The sequence below is a fragment of the Anabrus simplex genome, chromosome 2 (genome assembly GCF_040414725.1).
Source record: "Anabrus simplex isolate iqAnaSimp1 chromosome 2, ASM4041472v1, whole genome shotgun sequence".
In the NCBI taxonomy this organism is placed as follows: domain Eukaryota; kingdom Metazoa; phylum Arthropoda; class Insecta; order Orthoptera; family Tettigoniidae; genus Anabrus; species Anabrus simplex.
In genome coordinates, this window is record NC_090266.1 from 790330793 (window position 1) to 790355985 (window position 25193).

The 25193-nt window shown below is 40.6% G+C and overlaps 1 protein-coding gene across 1 annotated transcript in view; it reads right to left on the reverse strand.

Moving 5' to 3' along the window:
* Positions 1 to 25193, reverse strand: part of mtt (mangetout) — a 1300850-nt gene that overhangs the window by 38512 nt on the left and 1237145 nt on the right. Inside the window, exons 11-13 of the mRNA XM_067140048.2 lie at positions 22953 to 23166; positions 19836 to 20041; positions 6337 to 6478 (exon numbers count right to left, since the gene is read on the reverse strand). Coding sequence (XP_066996149.2) covers positions 6337 to 6478; positions 19836 to 20041; positions 22953 to 23166 — 562 coding nt within the window. The remainder of the gene's footprint in view (positions 1 to 6336; positions 6479 to 19835; positions 20042 to 22952; positions 23167 to 25193) is intronic.

Here is a 25193-nt window from a genome sequence, read left to right on the forward strand (position 1 = left end):
TAGTAAATTATTTATCACTGGGCTGAGTGTCACAGACGGTTGAGGCGCTGGCCTTCTGAACCCAACTTGACAGATTCGATCCTGGCTCATTCCGATGGTATTTGAAGGTGCTCAAATACGTTAATCTCATGTTGGTAGATTTACTGACACGTAAAAGAACTCTTGCGGGACTAAATTCCAGAACCTCGGCATCTCCGAAAACGGTAAAAGCAGTTAGTGGGAAGTAAAGCGAATAAAATGATTATTATTATCATTAAAATATTTATTTCTCGCTATGAAATTTATTGGGCAACACCGTCAATTCTAGTCGGAGACGTAGTTTCATACCTTATTCCGGCATCAAGCGAACAACGCCACGCATCGCTTTTTCCTACGACCATTCGATGTCTCATTGCCACGAGTTGCACAGTCCAGCTCGCTGCAAGTATTTACGTCGCATAGTCATTTCACGTGGTGTAGCTGATCTCTGGCAAGCCGATCTACTTGAAGTGATAACCTATGCCGAGAGTAATGACGGAGTCAAATAATGTGCATGCTCACCTTCATCGATATCTATTCATAAATGACGTTCGTCGAACCTGTATGTAATAAATTAGGCGTGCTAGTGACTGCAGAATTCAAGCTCATCACTCAAAGATCGAAATGTCAACCTTAAGTTCTGCAAACGGATCAAGGTAAGGGTTTTTTAAACAAAGACGTTTTTGACTACCTACAACATTTGGGTGTTCGTCATTATACGATATACAGGCCTAGCAATGTAACGATGTAGAACGATTCAATCGAACTTCCAAAACGAACATGAGACGAGAACTTATTGCTAGAGGATCCTGTCTCTGGCTCGATTTAATGCAATGTCTAGTGACGTATTACAACGATACCGAACATAGAACAATCGGCAAGTAACCGCGACTCATAACGAAAAAATATCCCACAGTTCGATTGTATTTTTAATCCCATCAAAACAGTCGATCCACGACGTCATCGATTCCGCACAGGTGACTAAGTTCACATCAGTGAATATAAGTCTAACTTTTCTAATGGTTACACACAAAACTGGAGCACAGAGATATTTCGGATTAGAACAATAACACTCACGAATCTAGTCACCTATTTACTGGATGATCTCATAGGTCAGCCCATTGAAGTAGGTTTCTACATAGAAGAACTTAAAAAAATCACAGTATCCCAAGCACTATGATGCTGATGCTTGTTGTTTAAAGGGGCCTAACATCGAGGTCATCGGCCCCCAAAGCACTATCTCGTGGAAAAGGTGCTATGAAAACTTGGTAATAAACTTCACGTCAAATGGCTAGCCTTCAGTTCCATGTTTAATTCTTAGATTGATCAATCAGATCTCGTTTAAGTGATAATACATCCAGTTTGTAGATGTAGTAAATTTTTTGGATCCCCCACCGTGTTATATAGTTTGAGAAACATGTCTTCAGTTCAAAAGACTAAAAAAAAAAAAAAAAAAAAAAAAAAATACAGTCACCAAACTGTTAAAGTTTGCTTGTTGTGTCAGGCAACTAAAAAGATGCTTTAAGTTCAAAAGACTTAGGAATATTACAACCGAACAAGCCGCTACACTTCCCAGCTTCTATTTTATAGTTTCGCCAAAACACACTTCCCGAGCTTCGATTCTTGCAGTTTTTACGCTTATATGCCTTCCCAGCTTCTGTTATAGTTTTGTTAAAATGACCTTCCTAAGCCTAAATCTTGTGGTTTTTACGCCTATATATCTATTTGTTTCACTAAAATGGGCTTTTTAGCCTTGATTCTTGCAGTTTTTACGCCTAGTTACCTTTGTAGCTTCGATTCTTGTAGTTTCGCCAGAATGTCCTCCTAAGCCTTGATTCTTGCAGTTTTTTCGCCTCCCAGCTTTGATTGGTCCACGCATGAAATTTAAAAAGACGCCAAATTCAAGGTCGGATCTTAAGTCAAGACCATTGCTTATGCTTTGCACATTGCACATTCACCTCGGCATTTTTCTACTACTCAAGACTGCAGTTTTGCTTCAACTAGTCATCTACCACCACTCACTCACAGGTTTCAACACCTCGCCACAGCCACTTAAATATGCCATACACTCGAAACAATAGTGTGTAATTCTCACGCAGCCCCATGACCATTTCCAACAGTGCAAACCATTGTCTCCAAGGGGAGGGTAATGAACTTAATAGTCTGTGATGGTGAACTATGTTCTTTTAAGGGGTAAGAAATAAAGATTACCAGCCCCTCTTTTGGTGGTCGTGTTGAGTAACTGATACATTATGTACAGACACTGAGCGATTTGGCTTCGTGGTTCGTATCACTTCAATGTGGGCTTAGATTCGGAAGATGGTGGATTCGAACCCCACCATCGGCAGTCCTTAAGACGGTTTATTATTTTCACACCAGGCAAATTCTGCAGTTTTACCTTAATTAAGGCCACGGCCTTTTCCTTCACAATCCTAGTGTTTTCCTATCGTTGCGTCGTCGAAAACCACCGATGTGTTAGTGCGAGGTCGAACCACTAGCAAAAATAAAATTAAAATGTCTATATTCACATCCCATGTCAATATGCCTCTGTATGAAACTGAACTGTTACTGGAGAGATCGACTGCATAGTGTAGATGATTAAGCACGCGTTTGCTATGCTGAAGGTTGAAGGAACCAATTCATGTTCAGTCGGTTGGTGCTTAATGGTGCTTAAATGAGGACTTGTGTTAATACAGTGCTCAATTTTTGTACATATTCCTGTTCAGCGTACTTTTTCTTGTGCTATGTACGTACATTATGCAGTATATAACGAATGGTATACACAAAGAAAAATAACATGCAGTGAACTATGCAAAACAATAGAAACATAACAAAAGCACAAAGTTGCTAAAATGGGATTGTGTGGCAGATCACGTCCTTGTATAGACACTTTGGGCATGCTTGAACACGGCGATGTATACTCAGCATCAAGGAATTCAACTTGCTTTGGGGCAGATTATCCCACTCTTGGACAGCTCAATCAATCATCAGTCACAACTGATATGAATGTAGGGCTGTCACCCAGGCGGCAGATTCAGTATCACATGCTCACCTAGTATTTTCTTCAATGATTTCAAAGAAGATAGAAATATATCGAACACCTCTCTAGGTAAATTATTCCAATCCCTAATTCCTCTTCCTCTAAACGAAAATTTTACCTAATTTGTCCTCTTCAATTAGTACTTTATCTTCTTAATGTGAGCTTTCTTACTTTAAAAATCCATTCAGTGTTATTCATCTATTGTCCTTCCACACCTTCTCTCCACAGCCAGCTGACAGCAGCTTCAACCATTTGGTGAACGTTAGCAGGAGGATTAGGGCGATGCGTAATTGCTCTCTTCGGCTCATGCCATGCATGTTCAATGCAGTTCATGCCCTCAGGATGTGCCAGCCACACCAATCGCTGTATGCCATGCGTCTCCAAGGAACTGACTCACCACTCTGGCTCCATGGGCATGAACATTATTATCCACTAGTGTAAAGCCCGCGCCCAAACTGACGGCAAATGCAGTAACTACAGGTAGGCTCTGTTACAGAACAGGAATTAGAGGCGTACATCGACCAAACATGCTGCTGATGGCATTCCAGGGTGAAGGGCCTGTTGTACGCTTCTACTGTTCCTAATATCACTTCACATGAGCTGCCGTATGGTGTAGTTTACGGGGAAATTGTCACACAGGCTTCCTTGATATCAGATCTTCGTCGTGCAGCCGATTTCACACTGCCTGATCTGACACATTCACTCCGGTAGCCCTCCGATGATCCTGGTGGAATAAGGTGTCAGTAGCAGAGGGTCTACGGCGTGTTGAAAGCAACAATTACCGATCCTCCTTGCGAGCTGTTTTGCTAGGACCTCCCATTCAATGCCGATCAGCAATAATTTGTGTATACCTGAACATTTTTTCCAAACTCTGGAGAAATCCCTCTGATTCACGAGTGACGATATCCACTTGTCGTCATCCATCTGTCACCAATGTCGCAATTCGAATGGTCAATAGCAGAAAAGTGTTCTCTTACATGTTTACCTCATTTCTACACGTGCTGTCTATACACTAACGACCTTACAAGTGACGTTGTTAATCTGACCTTTTTCACGCTATTTGCAGTTATGTCCATAATGTGGATTTTGAAAATGGGACGTTTAACCAATTATATGAGTCCAATGTCTCAGCTTGCCTTCCAAGATCAGTTATTACTTGAATAGTGCAGTAGCTCAACCGCACTATATTACTTGATTTACGATACCCTTTCTGTTTATGATTTGCCCGCTAAAACACCAAAGAACACAACGAAAGCTAGATTTGACAAAAAATTGAACACTTCAAACTATTTCTTTCTCTGTTCTACTTCCAGCAAACGGTATTCCTCAGAAGTCTCGTACAGTATCTTTCACAATCAGTTTGTCACTTAGTCGGAGACACTATTTTTCAATGCGCCTCTCTAAGTCTTTAAGCCTTAACGGAAGTTTAATTTAAGAGGGCAATAGTTATTTACTTGTGATTTCGTTTTAGTTAATTAATACATTTCTATCTATTCTACCACTCTGCATGTCAGTTCAAACTTTCCTTGTCATTTCTAATGGTAATTTAAAAATAGTGGATTTGACTTAGGGGAGTAATTTTTATACACCGTTATTCGAAGCAAAATTTTCAACCAGTCATATACCAACACACAACAATAACAGCACTTGTGAGATGCATTTGAAGGTATTCTTCCACTCTATAGCAACGCTTCCATTTTACGATGGGATAAATAATTCCTAGTTATACGTCATCTAAATTAAGCACACCATCTTAATGAGAATTTATTTTTCCCTAACGTTCACAACTCTGCAATAAATTCACCACTTGGGGTAAAAGTTATATTTCTGGGGTTGTCTCATAGTGTAGGAACTCCTCATCTTGAAATAAACATTATTATTCGACTGCTTCTTGTTAGTCTAGCAAAACTCAAAGCTTCCCAGTTACATTGAAAATGTATGTATGTATGTGTTTTTGATACCATGATACTTTAATTATATAGATTGATGGGAATAACGTATCTCTATTGCGGGGTATGGCACGACGATTCGATTTCACAAGACTGGGATGTCTGGCAATAATATGATTTATTTGGTATCGACATTTTACTTCACATGGGGATTTCTGTATGTAATTTTGTCGTTACGTAGTTACACATGCCGCAAGAAATACCTCTTCCTCTTCGATTTCCTTGTAAATACTTCATAGAAGTTACACAATTGTTGTTACCTGACGTAAGGTGCTTGGAATATCTTAGTGACCAACTCACAAATTTATCTTCTCAGTTGTGGTGTTGTGTTAATTCTTATTATAAACTTTAAATGTTATATACTAAGCGCAATAGTATATGGGTTAATTCTGGAGTCAGATAACAGATACACGCAAATATATTTACGAAACTGATTTTTATATCTACAGCCCGAGAAGACTTGGTTACCTTGCCGGGTCTTATCACACAAACACCATGAACAATTAGTTCCAATTATTCTTATTCACTTCAATTTGAGGTTTGTTTAGAAGCCATAATCTTCAAAGCTTACTTGCAGGCCGAAGTGTTAGGTAATAACTCGGACTTTCCAGTCAGTCAGCATGTGCTGGACTTGCAATTTCACTTTTGTGGGTGTTCAAAATAATTTTAATTGTTGATCGGATGAAAAGCCTTAGTTATTAGTTAAGTTCCAATTGATGGTACGTCCTTAAGCATTAATTAATAAATTTGTAACTACAGTACACCCTGATTTACGCTTGTAGTAATGCGGTAAATATTTCTCGATTAGTCTTGAGCAACACTTCTCTTTCCTTGATAGTTTGGAGGAGAATCGCGGAATTGTACACTTTTCTGAAGGTAAACAGGATTCTTCCATTCTTGGTGCAGAATTATCTAGGAATCATTAACTGATAGCTCTAATTAAGCTCAAAATACATTAACTCCAATGTAAAATGCATAAAACTGTCAGTGTTAAACAAGATCAGACGGACATTCTACTTGTGTGTGTATATATAGTCGACTAAGTTATTGTTTGACAAAACTCACCACTAATACTTTCTGTAATAGTTGAAATTTCCATTGTTAAACTTCCTCGCGTATATTACTGTAAATTCGATGAATAAGTACTTAACAATCGTGATATGAGAGAAATATTATTCAGAACTCAGTTATTATGCATACATATTTACTTTTAAAACATTTCTTGAGATATAATCTAAACCTAATAAATGTTTACAGTTACAGTAATATCTCATCGAAAGACAGGATAGGCAACCTTGTGTTGTAATGGAACTGGACTCCGATACTAACCATCGCTCTGTGTACCTTGGGACGAACTGCTCTGAAGAGGAGGCATGAGTTGTGGTTTCTGAGGGCATACTACTGCAGCCATCATGCTGCCTGTCTGAGTCGTCCCTGTCATAGCGGGGCTCTTGATAGCACTGTAGCGAACCTGCACAAGTAAACAGAACACATAGCAGTAAGTGATAAGCATTGATACAAGACGAACTTGGTTTGCTGCTAAATTCTTTCAAGAATCCCAATTTATGTCAACAAAATTGCAAAATAAATTATGAATTAGGCTCAGTCATGTAAGATATCCTTCATTCAATCTTGCAAGGATGCGCCACTTGTTCCGTATTATAAATTTTGATACAGATAAGGCAATCAAAAATATACAGCTACTGTTGAATTTTCAAGTTTCTTGAAGTTCATATGAATCCAGGAAACTTCTTTTCAGAAGGCAATTTTTTCACTGTAGTAAGAGAGAGCAGAACGAAGACATACTGTGGTATTTTTAATTATTAACTCCGTATTCTTACGGTGTTCCTTAATGCAAAATACAGATCAATCTGCACGTTGTCAATCAGTCAACCTACCGGTATAAGCTAACTCGTTGCACGTTGCTTGTCAGCCAGTCTACATAATAGGTGTGCAGCTTTATAGAAGTGAGTATTTCAAGAGAAAAACTAAGTTTAATAATTACATGGTACTAAATTGTGATATAAATTTGGTGGGAAAAGAATACCCAAGTAAAAATACACTAAGTAAGACAACACTATTGTGATTTCTGTGAAACTTAGAGACACAGTCATTAAGTGACTTCCATTCTTGAGAAATGCAGATCTAACCAACTACTTTAATAATTGACTAAGAGGACACAGTCAGATTTGTAGAAAGAAGTACCTGAATTAAGAAAGAATAGAGTTCTACGGTAAGTAACAGAACGTACAGACTCAATACTGTATGTTTATCATAAAAGTCTTAATTTTCACTTTTAAACATCCCTTATGTTCAAATGCGTTCAATGTTAATAAATTTCTCCAAGCACCATTTTAGGAAAAATTTCGCTAAAAATTTTCACATTGATATATTGAATGTCAGTCAGTTAGCTAACTCCTGGATGATCTTCTTTTGTTGGAATGAGAATAGGTACCGTTTTCACCCGTCATTTTAGGGTTCTTGAAGGCATTGAGGTATTAATCAATTACATCAATTCTCTTTTCATTATTCAGCTATCTTATTCCATCAACTCAAATGCGTTTTAAAAAAGTAATTCTAATCCTCTATCCTAGATATTTGTTGTCACCTAATATTTTAAAAATCTATTTACCTATCAAACATTTCCCCACGCTATTTCTAGCGATTCCCCTACTTAGGTTATCCATTCATCTGTACGACCATTTTAAAGTACTTTCCATGGTGTACGTTCGGTTTGCGATGATGTACTGTATTCACCTGTCTTATCTTCCATATCCAGCTGCTCTAATTTAGTTATGATGTGAATACGATTCAATAATAAAATGTCCGATTTAAATTTATTCGTAGTGTATGTTATATTCAAGATTATAGTGGAGAATATCCTTCATCACTCCGTAGTGGTAGTATAACAATTGTCTGAACACAAGGTTATACGAATGACGTAGGTATATAGTACATTTACAGTATGGAGATAAATGGGCTCAATCAAGATTAAATACGGTTCACATTGGCTAATATCCATAAATTTAGGATGCAGGATCGTTCGATCACTGCTGTAAATCATTCATTAAGTTATCCGTGGTCTAGAATTTTCAATTGATGTTGATAGCTATCCATGGGCACTAGTTTTTCATTTCTCGAGGCCGATGACCTTGATATTTAACACTTTAAAAGAACAACCATTATCACCATCATCATCACGATCATCATTTTGCTATCTAAATTGCAGAGCCATTCATTATTTGTACCGACATTACAACGAAGCACATCAGTGTACATACGCTGAGTAAGTACTCGGGTCTCTCACTTGTTTGATAACTTGCGTAAATATGGTATCAGTGCTAATGTACTACCCAATTTCGTTTTAAATAGTTCTCACGATGATTCAGGAGTTACTGTACATTACAGCCCTGGAATTAAACACCAACCAACGTGTCAACTAACCCTCCCCACCAACCAACCGTCCGACCAAACGGGAATCTGACATATCGGTACTAGTTAGTGGATTTTACGGCACTATTCGGGTACCAAGTTCTCTCTAATGGAAGAATGTAAATGATAACAATGGTCAATGTCGATTTTAAAGCTCAGATTCTTCTCAAATACACGACTAATGTAAACCAAATAGAGCCTTTCATATGAGACCACGTTTGTTTTTAAAATAAAACTAACTGTTTGTTATTATGTGTCATTTTCGTCGAAACACTCTGAGAAGGACAGTTTTAGGAGTTGTGGGAATTTATTCTCACTGTTTCCTAAATGAAGGTTTTGATTAAACATACAGTCACTTTTCCACTGAAACAGGAATTCTATACTTTATTACAAACACTCACTCGAAAATACCTTAATTTATTCACTGATAATATATTTGTACTGTTTTTTGGTTTCGTGGTCAGGTAGGTCAATAAACTAAATACTATAATCAAGCAGTCTGTCAAAGGGTAATATTTCAATGTCAACCCATTTAAAACTTTACTGTCACATAATGTATTAATATTTTCACATAATTTGTCTCTAGGAATTTAAAACGTTCTCTTAATTCCACTTTCATAACACATTGATAATATACGTAGTACGTTCTGGACATAGCTTCACTCGAGCTTTGGTTTGCTGAGACTTGTAGATGAGGATTTTGTATGGTAGTGTCTTGGAACTGAGTGATCTTACCTTAAACCTTAATTTTAAAAGTAGAGCCAAAGAAATACTATTTGTGGTTAAAACTGCGAGTTTCTTTGAGTTCAGACATGGTGAAGTGCAGACAAGCTTTGGCCAGTCTCGCGACTGTTGACCGAAGTATATCAGCAGAAGTAGCCTGAAACACAAGATTATGCAAGCAAGCAAACTGCAGGAATAACAGTTAGCCTACTTCACATTAACATGACATTTCCAAAATGTGGAAGCGAAATTAACAATAAAATGACATTTTTATCGGTATAATAAATTACGGCGTGTGGCCTCCAGAGAGGCGTGGTGCACATATTTCGAGTTCACACCGTATTAGATTTTGATCGGCGAGCCTTTCGGTGGGTCGAAACTGATAGCATCCTTTTCCTTTCAACTTAATTTCTTTGGAACTCTGAAGTATTCGTTTTCACAGTACCATCAGTTGACTCAGAATTAATGACAATAATTTATCTGATTTTATATCTTCGGGGATCATACAGTTTATTAGTGTACCGACCTTGATTTTTAAAATGGAAACAACTTTTAACAACTGATTGAAATTAACGTAATTTATGAGAAACAAAAGTACGTAATAAAAGAGTAGACTCTCCCTATCTTCTTCATTTTCCTATACATATCAGTAGTTAGTGTGTGGGAAATCCAGACCAAATCGGCATCTGACTGGTCAATTTAAGGCAGGAAGGCTTGTGATTGGCTGTTGGGCGTGTGGCGGGAAATTGAAATGTGGTGCAGTGGTAATTTGAATGTTTGGCGGACTGTCAGGGGTGTTCACGTGGAGCTGTGTGGTAGCTGTGGAAGCAGTGGTGCATAAGTTTAGCCAACCTGATGGTGTTGTGTGAATATGGCGTTAGTATTGGAGAAGTGTGTTTAAATGTTGTTAGTGTCTGAACGCTGGAAAGATGTTTGAGCTGCATTCTGGTGGAAACAATTTATAAACGTTTTGTCACAAGGAGCTGTGTGTGGCGGGCTCTTGTGGTCGATGTAGAAACGAGGATGGTTAAGTTGGCCAACCTGAAGCGCGTTTACGTGGGTAATTCGAATGTTTGGCGAGCTGTCAGTGGTGTTTGACGTCTGCACGTGGAGCGGTATGTGCGGTGAGCTCTGGTGGTAACTGTGGAAACCAGAGCTGCATAGGTTTGACCAACTTGATGGCGCTGTTGTATGAATGTGGTGATGGCATACCCGACTATAGTTACAAGCCCAAGTCATGTAAGTCATGTAAGTTTGGCAACGTTCAGTGGAGGCTAAAGTGAAAGCGCGGAAGCTACCCGTATATGCTGATGTCTAGTGAACTTCGTCTCGTGTTTCGTTTAATTTTTCACGGATATGTTCGAGTACATATAACAAGATACGTAATAGAACAAGGATACGCAGAGCCTATTATCGAACTAATGTGAAGGCTAAGCAGGGCTGAGTAACTTGGACTGTAGAGCTGGCTTTCTAAGCCCATATCAGTCCGGTGGTATTTGAAGGTGCTGAAATACGTCAGCCTCGTGTCGGTAGATTTATTGAAACGTAAAAGAACTCATCCAGGACAAATTTCCGGCATCTCGGTGTCTCCCGAAAATCGTAAAAGTAGTTAGCGGGACGTTAAATCAATAACGTTATTACGTGTGAGGATTTGGACTGAATTTGTCTTATTAATAAAACGTTTCGTGTATTTGCAGATGCACAGAGTATGTTGCTTTCCCATGTATCGTAATAACTATAATATATAAAAAGGGGTTTTGTTACCTCGTTTAGGTTTCCTTCAGACGAGGAGTTAAAATAAAAATGGATTTGTCATTTTAATCGGGATAATTGGGAACCTGGTAAGGAATCAGTCGAATGCACAAACTATGTCACACACGAAAGTTTTTCAACAGGGGATAAAATTTGTGATAGTAAAGTCAACGTATCTATACTACCACCTAAACCTAATGAGCTTCTCCCAAATTTTCCGAATATCTGTCATCGAAAAGTGCTAAAAGAAAACTTGAATGTACAAATGTGGAAATGTAGAGTAGGGTAAACAAGTAGATGGATGTTATGCCAAATGCAACCTATTTACTCAAAATTCACCAAGATATGAATGTCACTGTATAAAATGTTAATAGTTATCAGGTGCTGGTAAAAGAAATGACAAGTTTAGCAGATGATAAAATATCAATGTGGTCTCAACTAAATGCATATTTATTAAACTATATAGGAACCACTTCTTGTAGTGTTATTGTTAAATGTGTACAAATAAATCTATTAAAATGCTTCACAGTCTCATAGAGTATCGTAAGGTAATCAGTGAAAGCACACAATTTGTCTTACCTCATATTTTTAAGGGAACAATTCGAACTTTGCACTAAAAGGAAGAAGAGTTACTCAGGAAGTTTCGTTTGGAACTGTGAAAGCAAATTATTTACTGTCAAGAAAGTTTCAAAGTGAACCTTAGAAAGAAGGTTTAGTCAGCACTTACAGCTTATTGGTTGTAACTACAATGTTACTGCACTTCAAGTCCTAGAAAGTGAGATGAAAATTAGGATTAAGTGTGTTCTAGGGTTGCGGTGGTGGTGATGGTATGGAAAATGTGCGATTTGGTTGTAGCCAAATCAAGACAGATACTACTGGGCGCAATATGGAAGTAATAAACAAGTTAGACTCACTTTTATCATGTGAATTATTTGGTGGGCTTTCTGAGATGTCAGGGGTAATATACTGTACATTTCTGGGTATACACCAAGTACAATGTCCAGGAGGATAATCTGTGACACTTGTTTAGGTCTCCTGCAGAGTAATGAAACAGGTGATCCCTGTTTTGAAGAATTTCAGAGAGGTGCCATCAGATTGTGTTGTGTGTGGTGTCTGCAGAACAGTGGTATACCTGGTTTGTGAAAATTATAAAGGATTTCTGTTCTCTCTATCCTGAGCTGCTTTAGGAAGAGATGACAATCAACATTTCTGGTTTTAACGCCGTGATTGTGGGCGTGACAATAATGATGCGATGGATTGTTTATTGCCTACATTTTCCACTCTCGTATTAAATAAGTTCTGAAAGAAGATGAAGAACACAAGTTATGTCAGCAGTGAGGATAAAAACACTAAACGGAGGAAGCTGTCAACACTCCACAATAATTGAGCTTGTGAGTACTGTTCTTAAAGTGTATTGTTTTTATTCATGTAAAATGTGTATTTCTAACTTCAGTGAATGTATTTACTGATGCGTGGTGTTTCTTAGTACCATTTTTACGAAGAATGTGCATTTATCATAATCATCGCGTTGGTCTAAATTTAGTGAATATCGGTGAAGCCACAAGTCATTCAAAGTCGGACACGCCCCCTTTCCTCTCGGCATCCGCTTGACAGATGGGTACAGCGTTGCCAAGCGTACCTTCCGGGTTTAACTGTAGATGGCTCTGGGTGATAGTATTGGAGCAGTGTGTTAAATGTTGTTAGTGTGTAAACTCTGTGAAGAAGTTTGAGCCGCATTCAGGTGGAAAAAATTAGTAAACGTTTTGCCACATGGAGCTGTGTGTGTGCGCGTGTGTGGCAGACCACGGTAGTCGATATAAAAACGAAGATGCATAAGTTGACCAACCTGAAGCGAGAGTGAGAGAGACGTTTGGCAGTTGTTACAGCTACGTGTCTGGTGGTTGATGCTGAAACAATGCTGCATAGGTTTGGCCAACATGATGATGATGACGACGAGATTTTATTACGGTACGCATTCCTCGTCTATCGATGCTGATGTTAAATTTATGTATAGTTTTTCTCATTTATATCATGGTCCGTATACTGTGGACAGTAGAATAGGCAAGTGTGTTTATCGACTTCTAACTTCTGACGACAACGTCCTTGGGACATTTAATATCTATAGTCTTCGCAGATATAAGAGATAGGATCTGCACCTTGGATGCATATATTATGAATTTTGAATTAAGTGTACAGTAGTAAGAAGGGATTGTGTTCAATGGTGTATGAAACAATCAGTGCTGTTTGTATATAACCATATGATTATTGTTTGGAAAAATTGTATTTCGCGTGTGCGAATACAACGCAGTAGACGCAATGTATATCATTATCTTTATCATAGTAATTTAAGTGTTCAGTTATATCATATATGAAGTTCTGTTTTATGGTGAATCATAATATTCGATTCACCAAAGGGGCGTTATGTGATAGTACATATATCACACCATCGCACTATATGTAGAAATAAGAGATATTATTGTCAGTATTCGATTATTATTATTATTATTAGTATTATTAGTATTATTATGATGATCAGTATTTCATTTCTGTATTTTGACATTGCTATTTGTAAGCTGGGAGATCTCCATATGCAGTATGAGTAATTTGTTTTGTACAACGGCTGGGAAAACATTGCTTTAATAACTCTGGTAATTTGTATGAATCATGCGGCCATCCCAGTGTCTGATGAGATGAGCTTATTGTTGTACTCGGAAAGTTCTATGACGCATAGGAAACACCCTAGTGTTTGTTATTTTATTGGGACCAGGATCTACCATGATTGTCTGGCCAGGATCAATCTCGGCGTATCATGTGAGAGCTGAGGTCTTTATATACTTCGACATCACAGCGGAAGTCAACCACACACACTGTACAGTCACGAAGGAGTGCTAACACACACGGGAGTGAAACTGGATATACGGTACTGGAGTGACACTGCTGCCATATACTGGACTAGACTTCAAACGTTATTGGAACGTTGTTTGTGCTTACGCACTGAGTATTGTATCTCTTTGTGGCGGCCTGGTATTACTACGTAAATGTTGCTGAAAGCTGGGAAGTGCTATATCTCAGACTTTGCATAATTTATGTTCAGGAACGACAAGCGTGTGTTGCTCAAATGTATATATCTTTACAACAAGTGATAAAGCCTGTGAACACAGTATTACGAGGTACAGTATCTGTGTGATGTTATAAGTGCCGATTATGAGAATCGGCAAGTCGTGTTAATACAGAGACAGTGAAGGGTACTTATCTACATATATGTACATTGTTCAACGAACTAACTACAAATGGTGGCTTAGTTCTCGCTTTCGTTTTCCCACTGTTTTCTTTGTTGTTGTTGTAAATATGGAGTCTTCCAGTAATATTTTGTTTGTGTTTTATAAGTGTATTTTGGTGTGTTAATGAGGTGCTCGTGCACGGATTTTATTGAGAATATAGTTAGATATTTTAGAATCAGTGGAGTTATTGATGAACCTAAGTGCAATTCCTACCTATTTAGTCGTTTTCAGAAGGTTAGGTAAGGCCTGAAGCAGATCTACCAGTACGCAGCATTATGTACACGCCCTGGGATATAAAGAATTATCTATCTAAATTCGAGGGATCCAACTAATATTGAGCTTGGACGACTGCAGAATACCGAATAGGTGGTCAGCACAATGTTTCTTTTCGACTGTTCTTTTTCTTCCTCTTCTCCTTCTTTATCTGTTTACCCTCCAGGGTCGGTTTTTCCCTCGGATTCAGCGAGGGATCCCACCTCTACCGCCTCAAGGACAGTGTCCTGGAGCTTCAGACTCTAGGTCGTGGGATACAACTGGGGAGGATGGCCAGTAACTCGCCCAGGCGGCCTCACCTTCTATGCTGAACAGGGGCCTTGCGGGGGGATGGGAAGATTGGAAGGGATAGACTAGGAAGTGGGAAGGAAGCGGCCGTGGCCTCAAGTTAGGTACCATCCCGGCATTTGCCTGGAGGAGAATTGGGAAACCACAGAATACCACTTCCAGGATGGCTGAGGTGGGAATCGAAACCACCTCTACTCATTTAAATTTTTACCGTTACGGAGCGTTACATTTTAATTCGACCGCACTTTCTCCATAAATTAGCAACAATTGAACGTTGCTCTTCGCAGGAATACATCGTGAGGGAATGAATAAGTGCTGTGATGTGACCTGGTTGGTATGGATTATTATTTGCGTGCTTTGGAGTCGGTGGGTTGTGGAATCGAATCCCATGCTGGCCGTCCTGGAAACGGTTTTCCTCCGTTTCCCATTTTCACCACCAGGCGCATGCCGGGACGGTACCTTAATAAAAGACCAAGGCCGATTTCCTTCACAATACTTCCCCCATCCATCCTTAGGGGAAAGACGCCAAATCAGAACGCACGCCTTAAAAGCAATAGCAAGAAATATTGATTATTTTTGTATCCCCGCTAAGCTAAAGTGGAGCACCTCAGTCGTTCAAAAATTTTGCCTTGTGCTACATTCGAACCACTATTCTGCGGATAATCCTAGATCATCTGCTCCAGCCCTTAACCGATTCAACCACGAAGCGAACACACGTGGGACATTCTAGAAGTTTAATACTTGGGTACGGCTGTTCCACTTCGAAAGTTAACATACGTGTCAAAGTCTTCAATGAAGGTTTACAGTGTTCACTTTACTTCCTTACGTTACACCGAGGAGCGTCCGTGGCTCAGGCAGCAGTGCGCCCGCCTCTCACCGCTGGGTTCCGTGGTCAATTCCCGGTTACTACATGTGAGATTTGTGCTGGACAAAGCAGAGACGGGACAGGTTTTTCTCCGGGTACTTCGGTTTTCCCTGTCATATTTCATTCCAGCAACACTCTCCAATGTCATTTCATCTGTCATTCATTAATAATTGCCCCAGAGGAGTGCGACAGGCTCTCCTTCATTTAATTGAGGGCTCTTCAGTATGTGGGGAATAATACGTGGAGGAGACTATTTTGGATGAAGTACAATAGAAAACCTTCCCCTGTTACAAGTAATCAGAAGTGGAAATGGAGAGAAGTCTGATTCTTCGAATGATGAAGCAATAGCTGAAATAAATAAATAAATAAATAAATAAATAAATAAATAAATAAATAAATAAATAAATAAATAAATAAAGAAAGAATGGAAAAGGCCACGAAAGTCATGAAAATCCAAGAATCCCTAGGACTCGTAAACTTGATACCGTCAGTTGTTGAAAGGGAATAGGAATTGATCAAAGGAATGATGACGAAAAGTGTCAGGCATAAGTAAGTGGAAGCAATTGTCAGCCTCAGGTATGCGCCCCGTGGGATTCAACCCATGCTCCCAAGTAGTGTCCTGGGGTTGCACTATTCAGTCACGCTTTAGTATAAGCGCGGACATCGTGAACGCGTTTTATGCTCCCACCTACACGGGGTGAGAAGAACTTCAGACTTCAGAGGGCCTTAAGCATGACATTTGCCGAATAAATAAAAATAATTTTCGGTCAGGTCGCAGAATTACATTATTCTTTCACAAAAGGTGGTAAAAATGACCGAAATTTAAAAGAACCCCTTTATGAGTTGGACAGGGAAATTTATTGTACAGTATATAATATTCAGTAAACATTAGGTGGATGGAGTATTTTGAGATTCTGTTTACTGGAATTGGAAACGTGGACATGTTTTAGATCAATTTTCAGTGGGATTCAACTATATAGGGTGAATCACCTAAAAGTTTTACCACCGAGCTCGATAGCTGAAGTCGCTTAAGTGCGGCCAGTATCCAGTATTCGGGAGACAGTAGGTTCGAACCCCACTGTCGGCAGCCCTGAAGATGGTTTTCCGTGGTTTCCCATTTTCACACCAGGCAAATGCTGGGGCTGTACCTTAATTAATGCCACGGCCGCTTCCTTCTCATTCCTAGGCCTTTCCTGTCCCATCGTCGCCATAAGACTTATCAGTGTCGGCGCGACGTAAAGCAAATAGCAAAAAAAGAAAAGGAGTTTTACCCCAAATATTTCTGAAATGAAAGTTGCTACTGATGTGCTGTTTTCACAGACATGAAGGCTAACTAAAGACTCACAGTTGTAGTTCATACACAGAATTTAATCATTGTTAGAATATGTGTTCATGTTAGAATGTTTCATTTTTCAAGTGAAACAGTGTCCATTGACATTAACAAAACAAAACTAGAGTAAATTATGAAGGTAATGGTGTTTTCTGGGAGCCTCCGTGGGCTAGGCGGCAGCGCGCCGGCCTCTCACCGCTGGGTTCCGTGATTCAAATCCCGGTCACTTTATGTGAGATATTTGCTGGACACTGCGGAGGCGGGACAGGTTTTTCTCCGGGTACTTCGGTTTTCACTGTCATTTTTCATTCCAGAAACACTCTCCAATATCATTTCATTTTACCTGTCAGTCAATGAATTGCCCCAAAGGAGGGCAACAGCCTTTGGCAGCTGGCACAATTCCTATCCTCGCCGCTAGATGGGGCTTCATTCATTCCATTCCTGACCCTTTCGAATGACTAGAAACAGGCTGAAAATTTTCTTAGGATTCTAGTGCAAGTAGTTTACGATCTATCGTAATTTGAAAATTGTTACCGGAATTTGTCTGCTCTATTTTTTTAATAAGTGAGTCGAAACTGAAAAGAGATGGCTTCATATATCACAAAAATTACTCCATGTGTCAATACTAACTTAAGGAAAAGCGAATAAACAAATTCTCTGCATTTTGAAGAAGAAAGAGAAATTGCCTTCAAAGGCTATGTTCTAAATGACCATCACCAGCTTCAGTACAAGCTTCCAGTCTGCCATGTAAAGAGTAATACTCACGTCCTAACATTTCATCAGAAATGTCAGCGCAGGCAGCAGTAATACATCGTTTCATATCATCGGGTGTAATCGGTACGACCTTTTAAACAGTGTCTTTTAGCTTTCTCCAGAGAAAAATCTAAAGTGGTTAAATCTGGTGAACGAGCTGCCCTTGGTTCAATCCAACGATTTGGAGACAATTGGTGAAAACAAGGTGTAGTACGTTGTGCACTATGCGCTGGACACTCATTATGTTCCTGCTCGTCTGCAGTGGAACGTCTTCTAACATCTGTGGATGTTGACCTGTTAGGAGGTTGAGATATTTTTGAAAATCTAGTGTTCCTTCTATGAAAAAAAAACGGGCCAATGAGCTGATGGTTCATTATTCCATACCTTGTATTAATGACCATGTACAAAAGTTAACACAATTCCCAAAATATTTTTCATGGAGCTGTCGACGGACAGGGGTATGATATGGATGAAACGGATGACGGTGGAGGATGCGCAGTACACTTGCCTGACCGGGCGAGCTAGCCGCGCGGCTAGAGGCGCGCAACTAGGAACTTGCATCCGGGAGATATTGGGTTCGAATCCCACTGTCGGCAGCCCTGAAGATGGTTTTCCGTGGTTTACCATTTTCACACCAGGCAAATGCTGGGGCTGTACCTTAATTAAGGCCACGACTGCTTCCTTCCAACTCCTAGCCCTTTCATATCCCGTCGTCGCCATAAGACCTATCTGTGTCGGTGCGACGTAAAGCCACTAGCAAAAAAAAACACTAGCCTGACACATGCTACTTTCTCATGTGATTGCACGGGAACTAAAACGTGCGGATCTACATCAACAGCAGCTAGAACATTAATTTCACCCTTTTCCCCAATCACTCGTTTGTTTTCTGATACGTCTCCTAGATGTTAAACTTCCAGTTTCACGTAATTGGTAGAAGAGGTTTACAAATAATTGTCGAGATGGTTGACGTCTACTGGGACATTGTTCAGCGTGCAGAGCACAAGAACGAACAGCATTCTTCCTGCATTCTCCACACACCATTAACGTGTCAGATTTTTCAGAATTGCTAAATACCATCTTCCACCACGTCCTACTTCTTGAACTATCACAACGTACGCGACAAGGAATTCACAAGGAAACCAGTGTACTGTAAAGGAAACAAACCTAAGAACATCATAGCCTCATAACTGCGCAGTTAAATGGAGTAGACACCTGTCGGTATTTGCAGTTTTCAAACTACGATAGTTCGTAAGCTACTTGTACTAGAATCCTGAAGTAAAACCACCATTGCCATTCTAATTTATTCTATCAACATTAACAAAATAAAATGTAACTTTCTAAAATAATACCCATCCTAACAATTATAAAAATATGTGCATGGGCTACAATTATGAGCCCTTGTTTATAATTTATTTCAGAAATATTTTAGGTGAATAACGCTGTACTATCTGCGCACGTTTTAGCGATAGATTTACACCCTAGTCCTGAATCGGTCGACTTCGGTTATCTTCGAGATTCGTATTGGCAACCTATGAAACACAAACTAAGAATCGCTTATCATCGCTGTGCGACATCTGGCGTACACTTTACGTACTCGTACTGTTGTTGTTTACACAGCAAAACCAAACTATAGAATTCATGCTAGGAACACGTTTCGCATCGGGAAATATTATATAGTATTATATATTGTGTGTGTGACACAGTTGTTGGCGTTAAGATAATAAAGGTTTAGAAAAATCATATCGATCGACCATATTATCGATTCAATTCAGATTTCATTTCCATTCTGTTGGCCGTATTTACCGGAACCGGCAATGCTCCCTTCTTACTCGTCACCAGTACAAAATCTATCACTAAAAAGTGCGCGTACAGTACAGTTCAGAAAAAACTTTCCCGCCAAGCAATGGACAGTAGAGTTAGATGCCTTGCTGTCTAAAGTGAAATGTATCTTTTATAAGAAACAGTTCATAATGATGAGCTTTTTCTGTACAACACAACCGGGTCAAAAGTCTCTAGGAGAGCTTTTCTCATAAAAATGAAATATGTTATGCATACACATGATAGCCTGCAATAATTACCATATTCACTATATTATTATGTATAATGAATAGATCACTTGAGGTATAGTTACCGGCATCATGCTTTGTCGAACATTGCGCTCAGGACGTACGATGATTATGTAGAGCTTTGGAGAGAAGAGACATGCTAAAGTAACACTGGCGGACAGGCTGATGGTAACAGACATACTGGTGATCCTAAGAGGTACGTGGTTTCCTGTACCGAAGTAGAGAGGTACAAATGCCAACCAGATGACGCATGTTGTGTACATAGTGAAACCTGGAACAGTGTAAAGAACCAACATCAATACTAAAATTCAACAAAGTCAGATGAACTGGTAAAAATGTAGCCTAAGCAGATTTACTGTACATTGATGTTAGAGTAAAGTTGAATTTCATCATCAAAACATGCTCAGAATTCTAATGGATTAAGAATAGTATAAACAATTATCTCTTAATACAATGCATAGCAATTCCGTTACGGTCCTGAATATCTGAGAGTAACTCTTATTGTACTAGTACTATGTGCAGCGTAGTTACAGAAATTGGATTCTCAATACAAGCAGTGTTAATTCCGATATCTCCGACATCCCTGCTCGTTTTTTTGCTAGTTGTTTTACGTCGTACCGACACAGATAGGTCTTACGGCGACGATGGGACAGGAAAAGGCTAGGAGTGGGAAGGAAGCGGTCGTGGCCGTAATTAAGGTACAGCCCCAGCATTTGCCTGGTGTGAAAATGGGAAACCACGGAAAACCATTTTCAGGGCTGCCGACAGTGGGGTTCGAACCTACTATCTCCCGAATACTGGATACTGGCCGCACTTAAGCGACTGCAGCTATCGAGCTCGGCCCTGCTCGTTTTTGTTTCCCATGTGACATAATACACCCGATGCGTTAGGTCCTCTACTTAAAGGCTGGTTGATCCTGAACAGATTCACCATCAGCTGTCATAAGGAGCCTAGGTGTATAAGGAAATTATGGGTGATGTAGTTTCCCGTTGTTTTTCCTCACAGAGCAAGAATGTGTTGTTGCGTACAAGTTTACAAAGCCCATTGAAATCCATACACACCGAGAAAGTTGGGCGTGCGATTATTCGCGCAGCTTTGAGCTTTCGTTCGGGAAATAGTAGGTTCGAATCCCACTGTCGGCAGCCCTTAATATGGTTTTCCGTGGTTTCCCATTTCCACATCAGGTAAATTCTGGGGCTGTACCTTAATTAACGCCACGGCCGCTTCCTTCCCACTCCTTGCCCTTTCCTATCCTATCTTCACCCTAAGAACGGTGCGACGTAACTTAAATCAAATTGAAAAATAAATCCCTACACTAACCAACATTATGAAGAACACTTTGACACAATTCATCACAGGGACTGGTTGCACGAGGAATGGCATTAGCAGACCGTTCATACCTCAGCGATTTTCATATCGTCAAAGCTAAGGGTGAGATTGAGACTGAAAAATGAGAGTGATAAACGTGTTCGAGCTCGTGCTAGAGGACACAGTACAGGCTACACACTGTATCTTACCGGAACCGGCTATTTGTCCAATAAACAGCGCACTCTGTCCGTCACCAGACAGTAGGCAAGATTGTTTCTAATAAAAAAAACCGATATTTTTCCTTTTGCTATTGGTTTTACGTAGGAGCTGCCTGGCTGAGGCGGTAAAGGCGAGCTCGATTCACCCGGAAGGACGTGGGTTCATTTCCTCGCCAAGAAGCTGAACAATTTAAGAAACCAGATTTCCACTTCAGGCGGTGCATACGGCCCTGAGGTTCACTCAGCCTACACCAAAACAGAGAACCAGATTAATTCCTGGGGGCAAAGACAGCCGGCCGTAGAGCAAACCACTCTACCCCACCAAGTGTCGAGGTTACGGATAGTGGAAACCTTTACCTTCCACACCTCCATGGGACTTCATGGTCTGTACGAAGATTAATTTACTTTGCTATTGGTTTCGTGTCACACCGAATCAGACAGGTCTTAAGATGACAATGGTATAGGACAAGGCTAAGGCTTGGAAGTAAGCGACTGTGGCGTTAGTTAAGATACAACTCCAGCATTTGCCACATCTGAAAATGGGAAAGCACGGAAAACCACCTTCATTGATGCCGATACAGTGGCGTTCGAACCCACCATCTCCCGAATGTAAGCTAACAGCTACATGGCTCCAAAAGCGCAGCCAGCTCGTTCGGTTTGGAAAAATATCTATTTTAAACCAATTACATTCTAGTACCAAAAATACACTTCATATTCCATAGATGGCACTACGTGATTATGACAGAAGTCAGGAACGTCTGAGGACTATGCAGATACTAACACAGCTGAAATTCGTCTCTCACTTGCAGTGCATATAGGAGTATAAGCTATTCGTAACTGTGATATAAGGCGTGATCAGAAAGTTTCCGTTTGAGGGCGTTGCTGCAGCGGAGGTGCAACGTAGCGCGACTCGGATGCGGGGAGATAAGCACGGATATGTAGGCGAAGGGATTAGTGTGACAGTCGTATCGTGCCAAGGTCCGTGCGCTAAATGCGGCCACGTGAACTATGGCGACGTTATTACCAAATGCGTCCAAACAGGACCAACGTGCTGTTATTCTGTTCTTGGCTACCGAAGAGCAAACACCGGTGAACATCCACCGGAGAATAAAGACTTGCGTATAGGGCAGCATGTCTGTCGAAAACCACCGTTGTGGAATGGTGCACGAAGTTCCGTGCGGGTCGCGTTTTGACACGAGACGTCGGTGGATCTGGGAGTTCAGCCTCATCCATTACTGACAACTACAAGAGGGTGGTGATGAGGCGATTAGGGCGGACCGGTGCATAGTCATTCGTGTGCTATCAATGGATCTGGACATCAGAATCCGGGTCGACGCTTCCTGTCGGAGGAGGATGTGCAGCAGGCGGTTACGGGCTTCTTCACGCATCAGGATATGGTGTTTTACCACACGGGTGTGTCGGTGGGATGAGTGCCTCAATGCTCATGGCGATGTTGTCTGATGGCATCCCGATTCAGAAATGTACGGCCGTCGAACGGAAACTTTTTGATCACCCCTTAAAATTAAAATAATTTAATTTTGTAGAAGCTGTTTACAGATAGTGTATTTTAAAGTAAAGCAGAGTGTTTAAATTGCTTTAAAAGCTTTTTAGTCTGTTATAAAAATATTATAAAATTAGTCTAAAATGTCTACTTACCAATATGCTTACTCTCATTGAAAGCCTCTGGAATCTTTCGGGTTAGCACAGCATACACCGTGCATACAACGATTAAGACAATAGGATAGCCAAATGCTATCATGTAGGATGCATCTATGTGAGACGAGCAGACGAGGTGATTGTCATCTCTCGTGGGGTAATGATGCACTGCTCGAGGAGGAGACACAAAGATCCACACTCCATTTATCAGAACCTGGACATACATAAGACAACCATAAATATATCCTTAAACGCTTCAAAATTTGGCATGTTGCACAGTGTTTAAGAGACATTCAGGTCTGTAGATTCACAGAGATGACAACGCCGCTATGTTCAGGATAAAATTCCGTCTCTCCGGCGTCTCTTAAGAGCTATAAACGGGTATTTTAAACGGTTAGTAGCATTATATTATCAGCTACCCTAACGGAGGTGACTATACCCCACTCAATACAGGATATTACAGTAAGTCTTCCTGGCAGAGTTGAAAATCGTTCATGGACTTATCGAGCAGGAAGTAAGTACTGCCGGCAAGGTGGGCACATTAAAGCTGTCCGGTAAATATTTACAATGGGATTGACGCAGGATTGACCCTTGTTAACGAATATCACAGCAGATTCCGGAAATGGCCACCGTTCATGTCGATGCAGCGCAGTGTTCGATTTATCAAACTGTGAGACACGTGTGGCAGCAATAGCTCTTTTGTTTTTGCTATTTGCTTTACGTCGCACCGACACACATGGGTCTTATGGCGACGATGGGGCAGGAAAGTCCTAGGAATGGGAAGGAAGCGGCCGTGGCCTTAATTAAAGTACAGCCCAAGCATTTGCCTGGTGTGAAAATGGGAAACCATGGAAAACCATCTTCAGGGCTGCCAACAGTGGGGTTCGAACCCACTATCTCCCGGATGTAAGCAGCAATAGCGTTTTCAACGTTCTGCTCTAGCTCTTCCAGTTTGTGAGAATTATTTGAGTACACCTATACCTTCAAATTGTCCCACAGGTGAAATTCACAGAGAGAGAGAGAGATCAGGTGATCGAGGTTGCCACTCGAGGGCACTGCCTCTTCTGATTGCCCTCCTCACCGAACACCTCATGCACTCGTGACAATGTTGTCAAGGCGGTGTGTGCTTTTGTTCCGCCTTGCAGAAAATATCTGAAAAGTCTTTCTCCTGTGAGGTGATCCACATATGGATTAAACAGTGTCTGGATATACCGGTTAGAATTAACAGTTTGATGAAAGAACCGTGTTTCGATATGGACACCAGACATTGCGCACTACACACCAATCTTGAGATTATGCAAGGGCATTTTGACGTACTGATGGAGATTTTATGGTACATAATGGCGCGTGTTCTGCGAGTTCACATACCCTGACAGGCTTATCCAGGCCTCATCTGAAGAAATGAAACAACTCAGGGACCAAAAATCCTGACTCTTCACTCAGAAACGACCGGCAGAACTGAACACGCGAAGGTTCGTCTGGACGCTTTAACGCATGCACAACAGTACATTTGTAAGGATACAGATGCCGGTCCCTTCTGATTGATTAAGTTTCGACACTACGATCTCTTCATTGCCACCTGCACAGATAAACGGCGTTGAGATTTCGTCGGACTTCGTTCCAGGCTTTCCTTCACTCGTACAATATTTTCTGGTGTTCCAACTATTTTCGGATAGTTACGGCTTTTATTCGCTACAGAGCCCGTTTCGCGCCATTTTGACACTAAGGTGTGCATTGCAGACTTTGCTGGAGATTTCACCAAAACATTTCCAGTTTTAACTCTTGCGCAAACAGTTCCGCACAGATTTTCCACGAATCGTGCTTTGCATAACGCTCGGCGATGAACACGCGCTATTTTATCGTGAGCACCATTTTGTGTTGCATTCAACTGGTCACTAATTACGTCTGTTCCTTTCAATGACTATAATGCTATTTGTCTTACGTCCCACTAACTACTTTTTCGGTCTTCGGAGACGCCGAGGTGCCGGAATTTAGTCCCGCAGGAGTTCTTTTACGTGCCTGTAAATCTACCGACACGAGGCTGACGTATTTAAGCACCTACAAATACCACCGGACTGAGCCAGGATCGAACCTGCCAAGTTGGGGTCAGAAGGCCAGCGCCTCAACCGTCTGAGCCACTCAGCCCGGCTTTCCAATGACTCACACGTAATAACACAGCGACGTACTCGGGACAAAGCATGCGAGAGATGTGCATGCGGAGATATGTGACAGCAACTGATT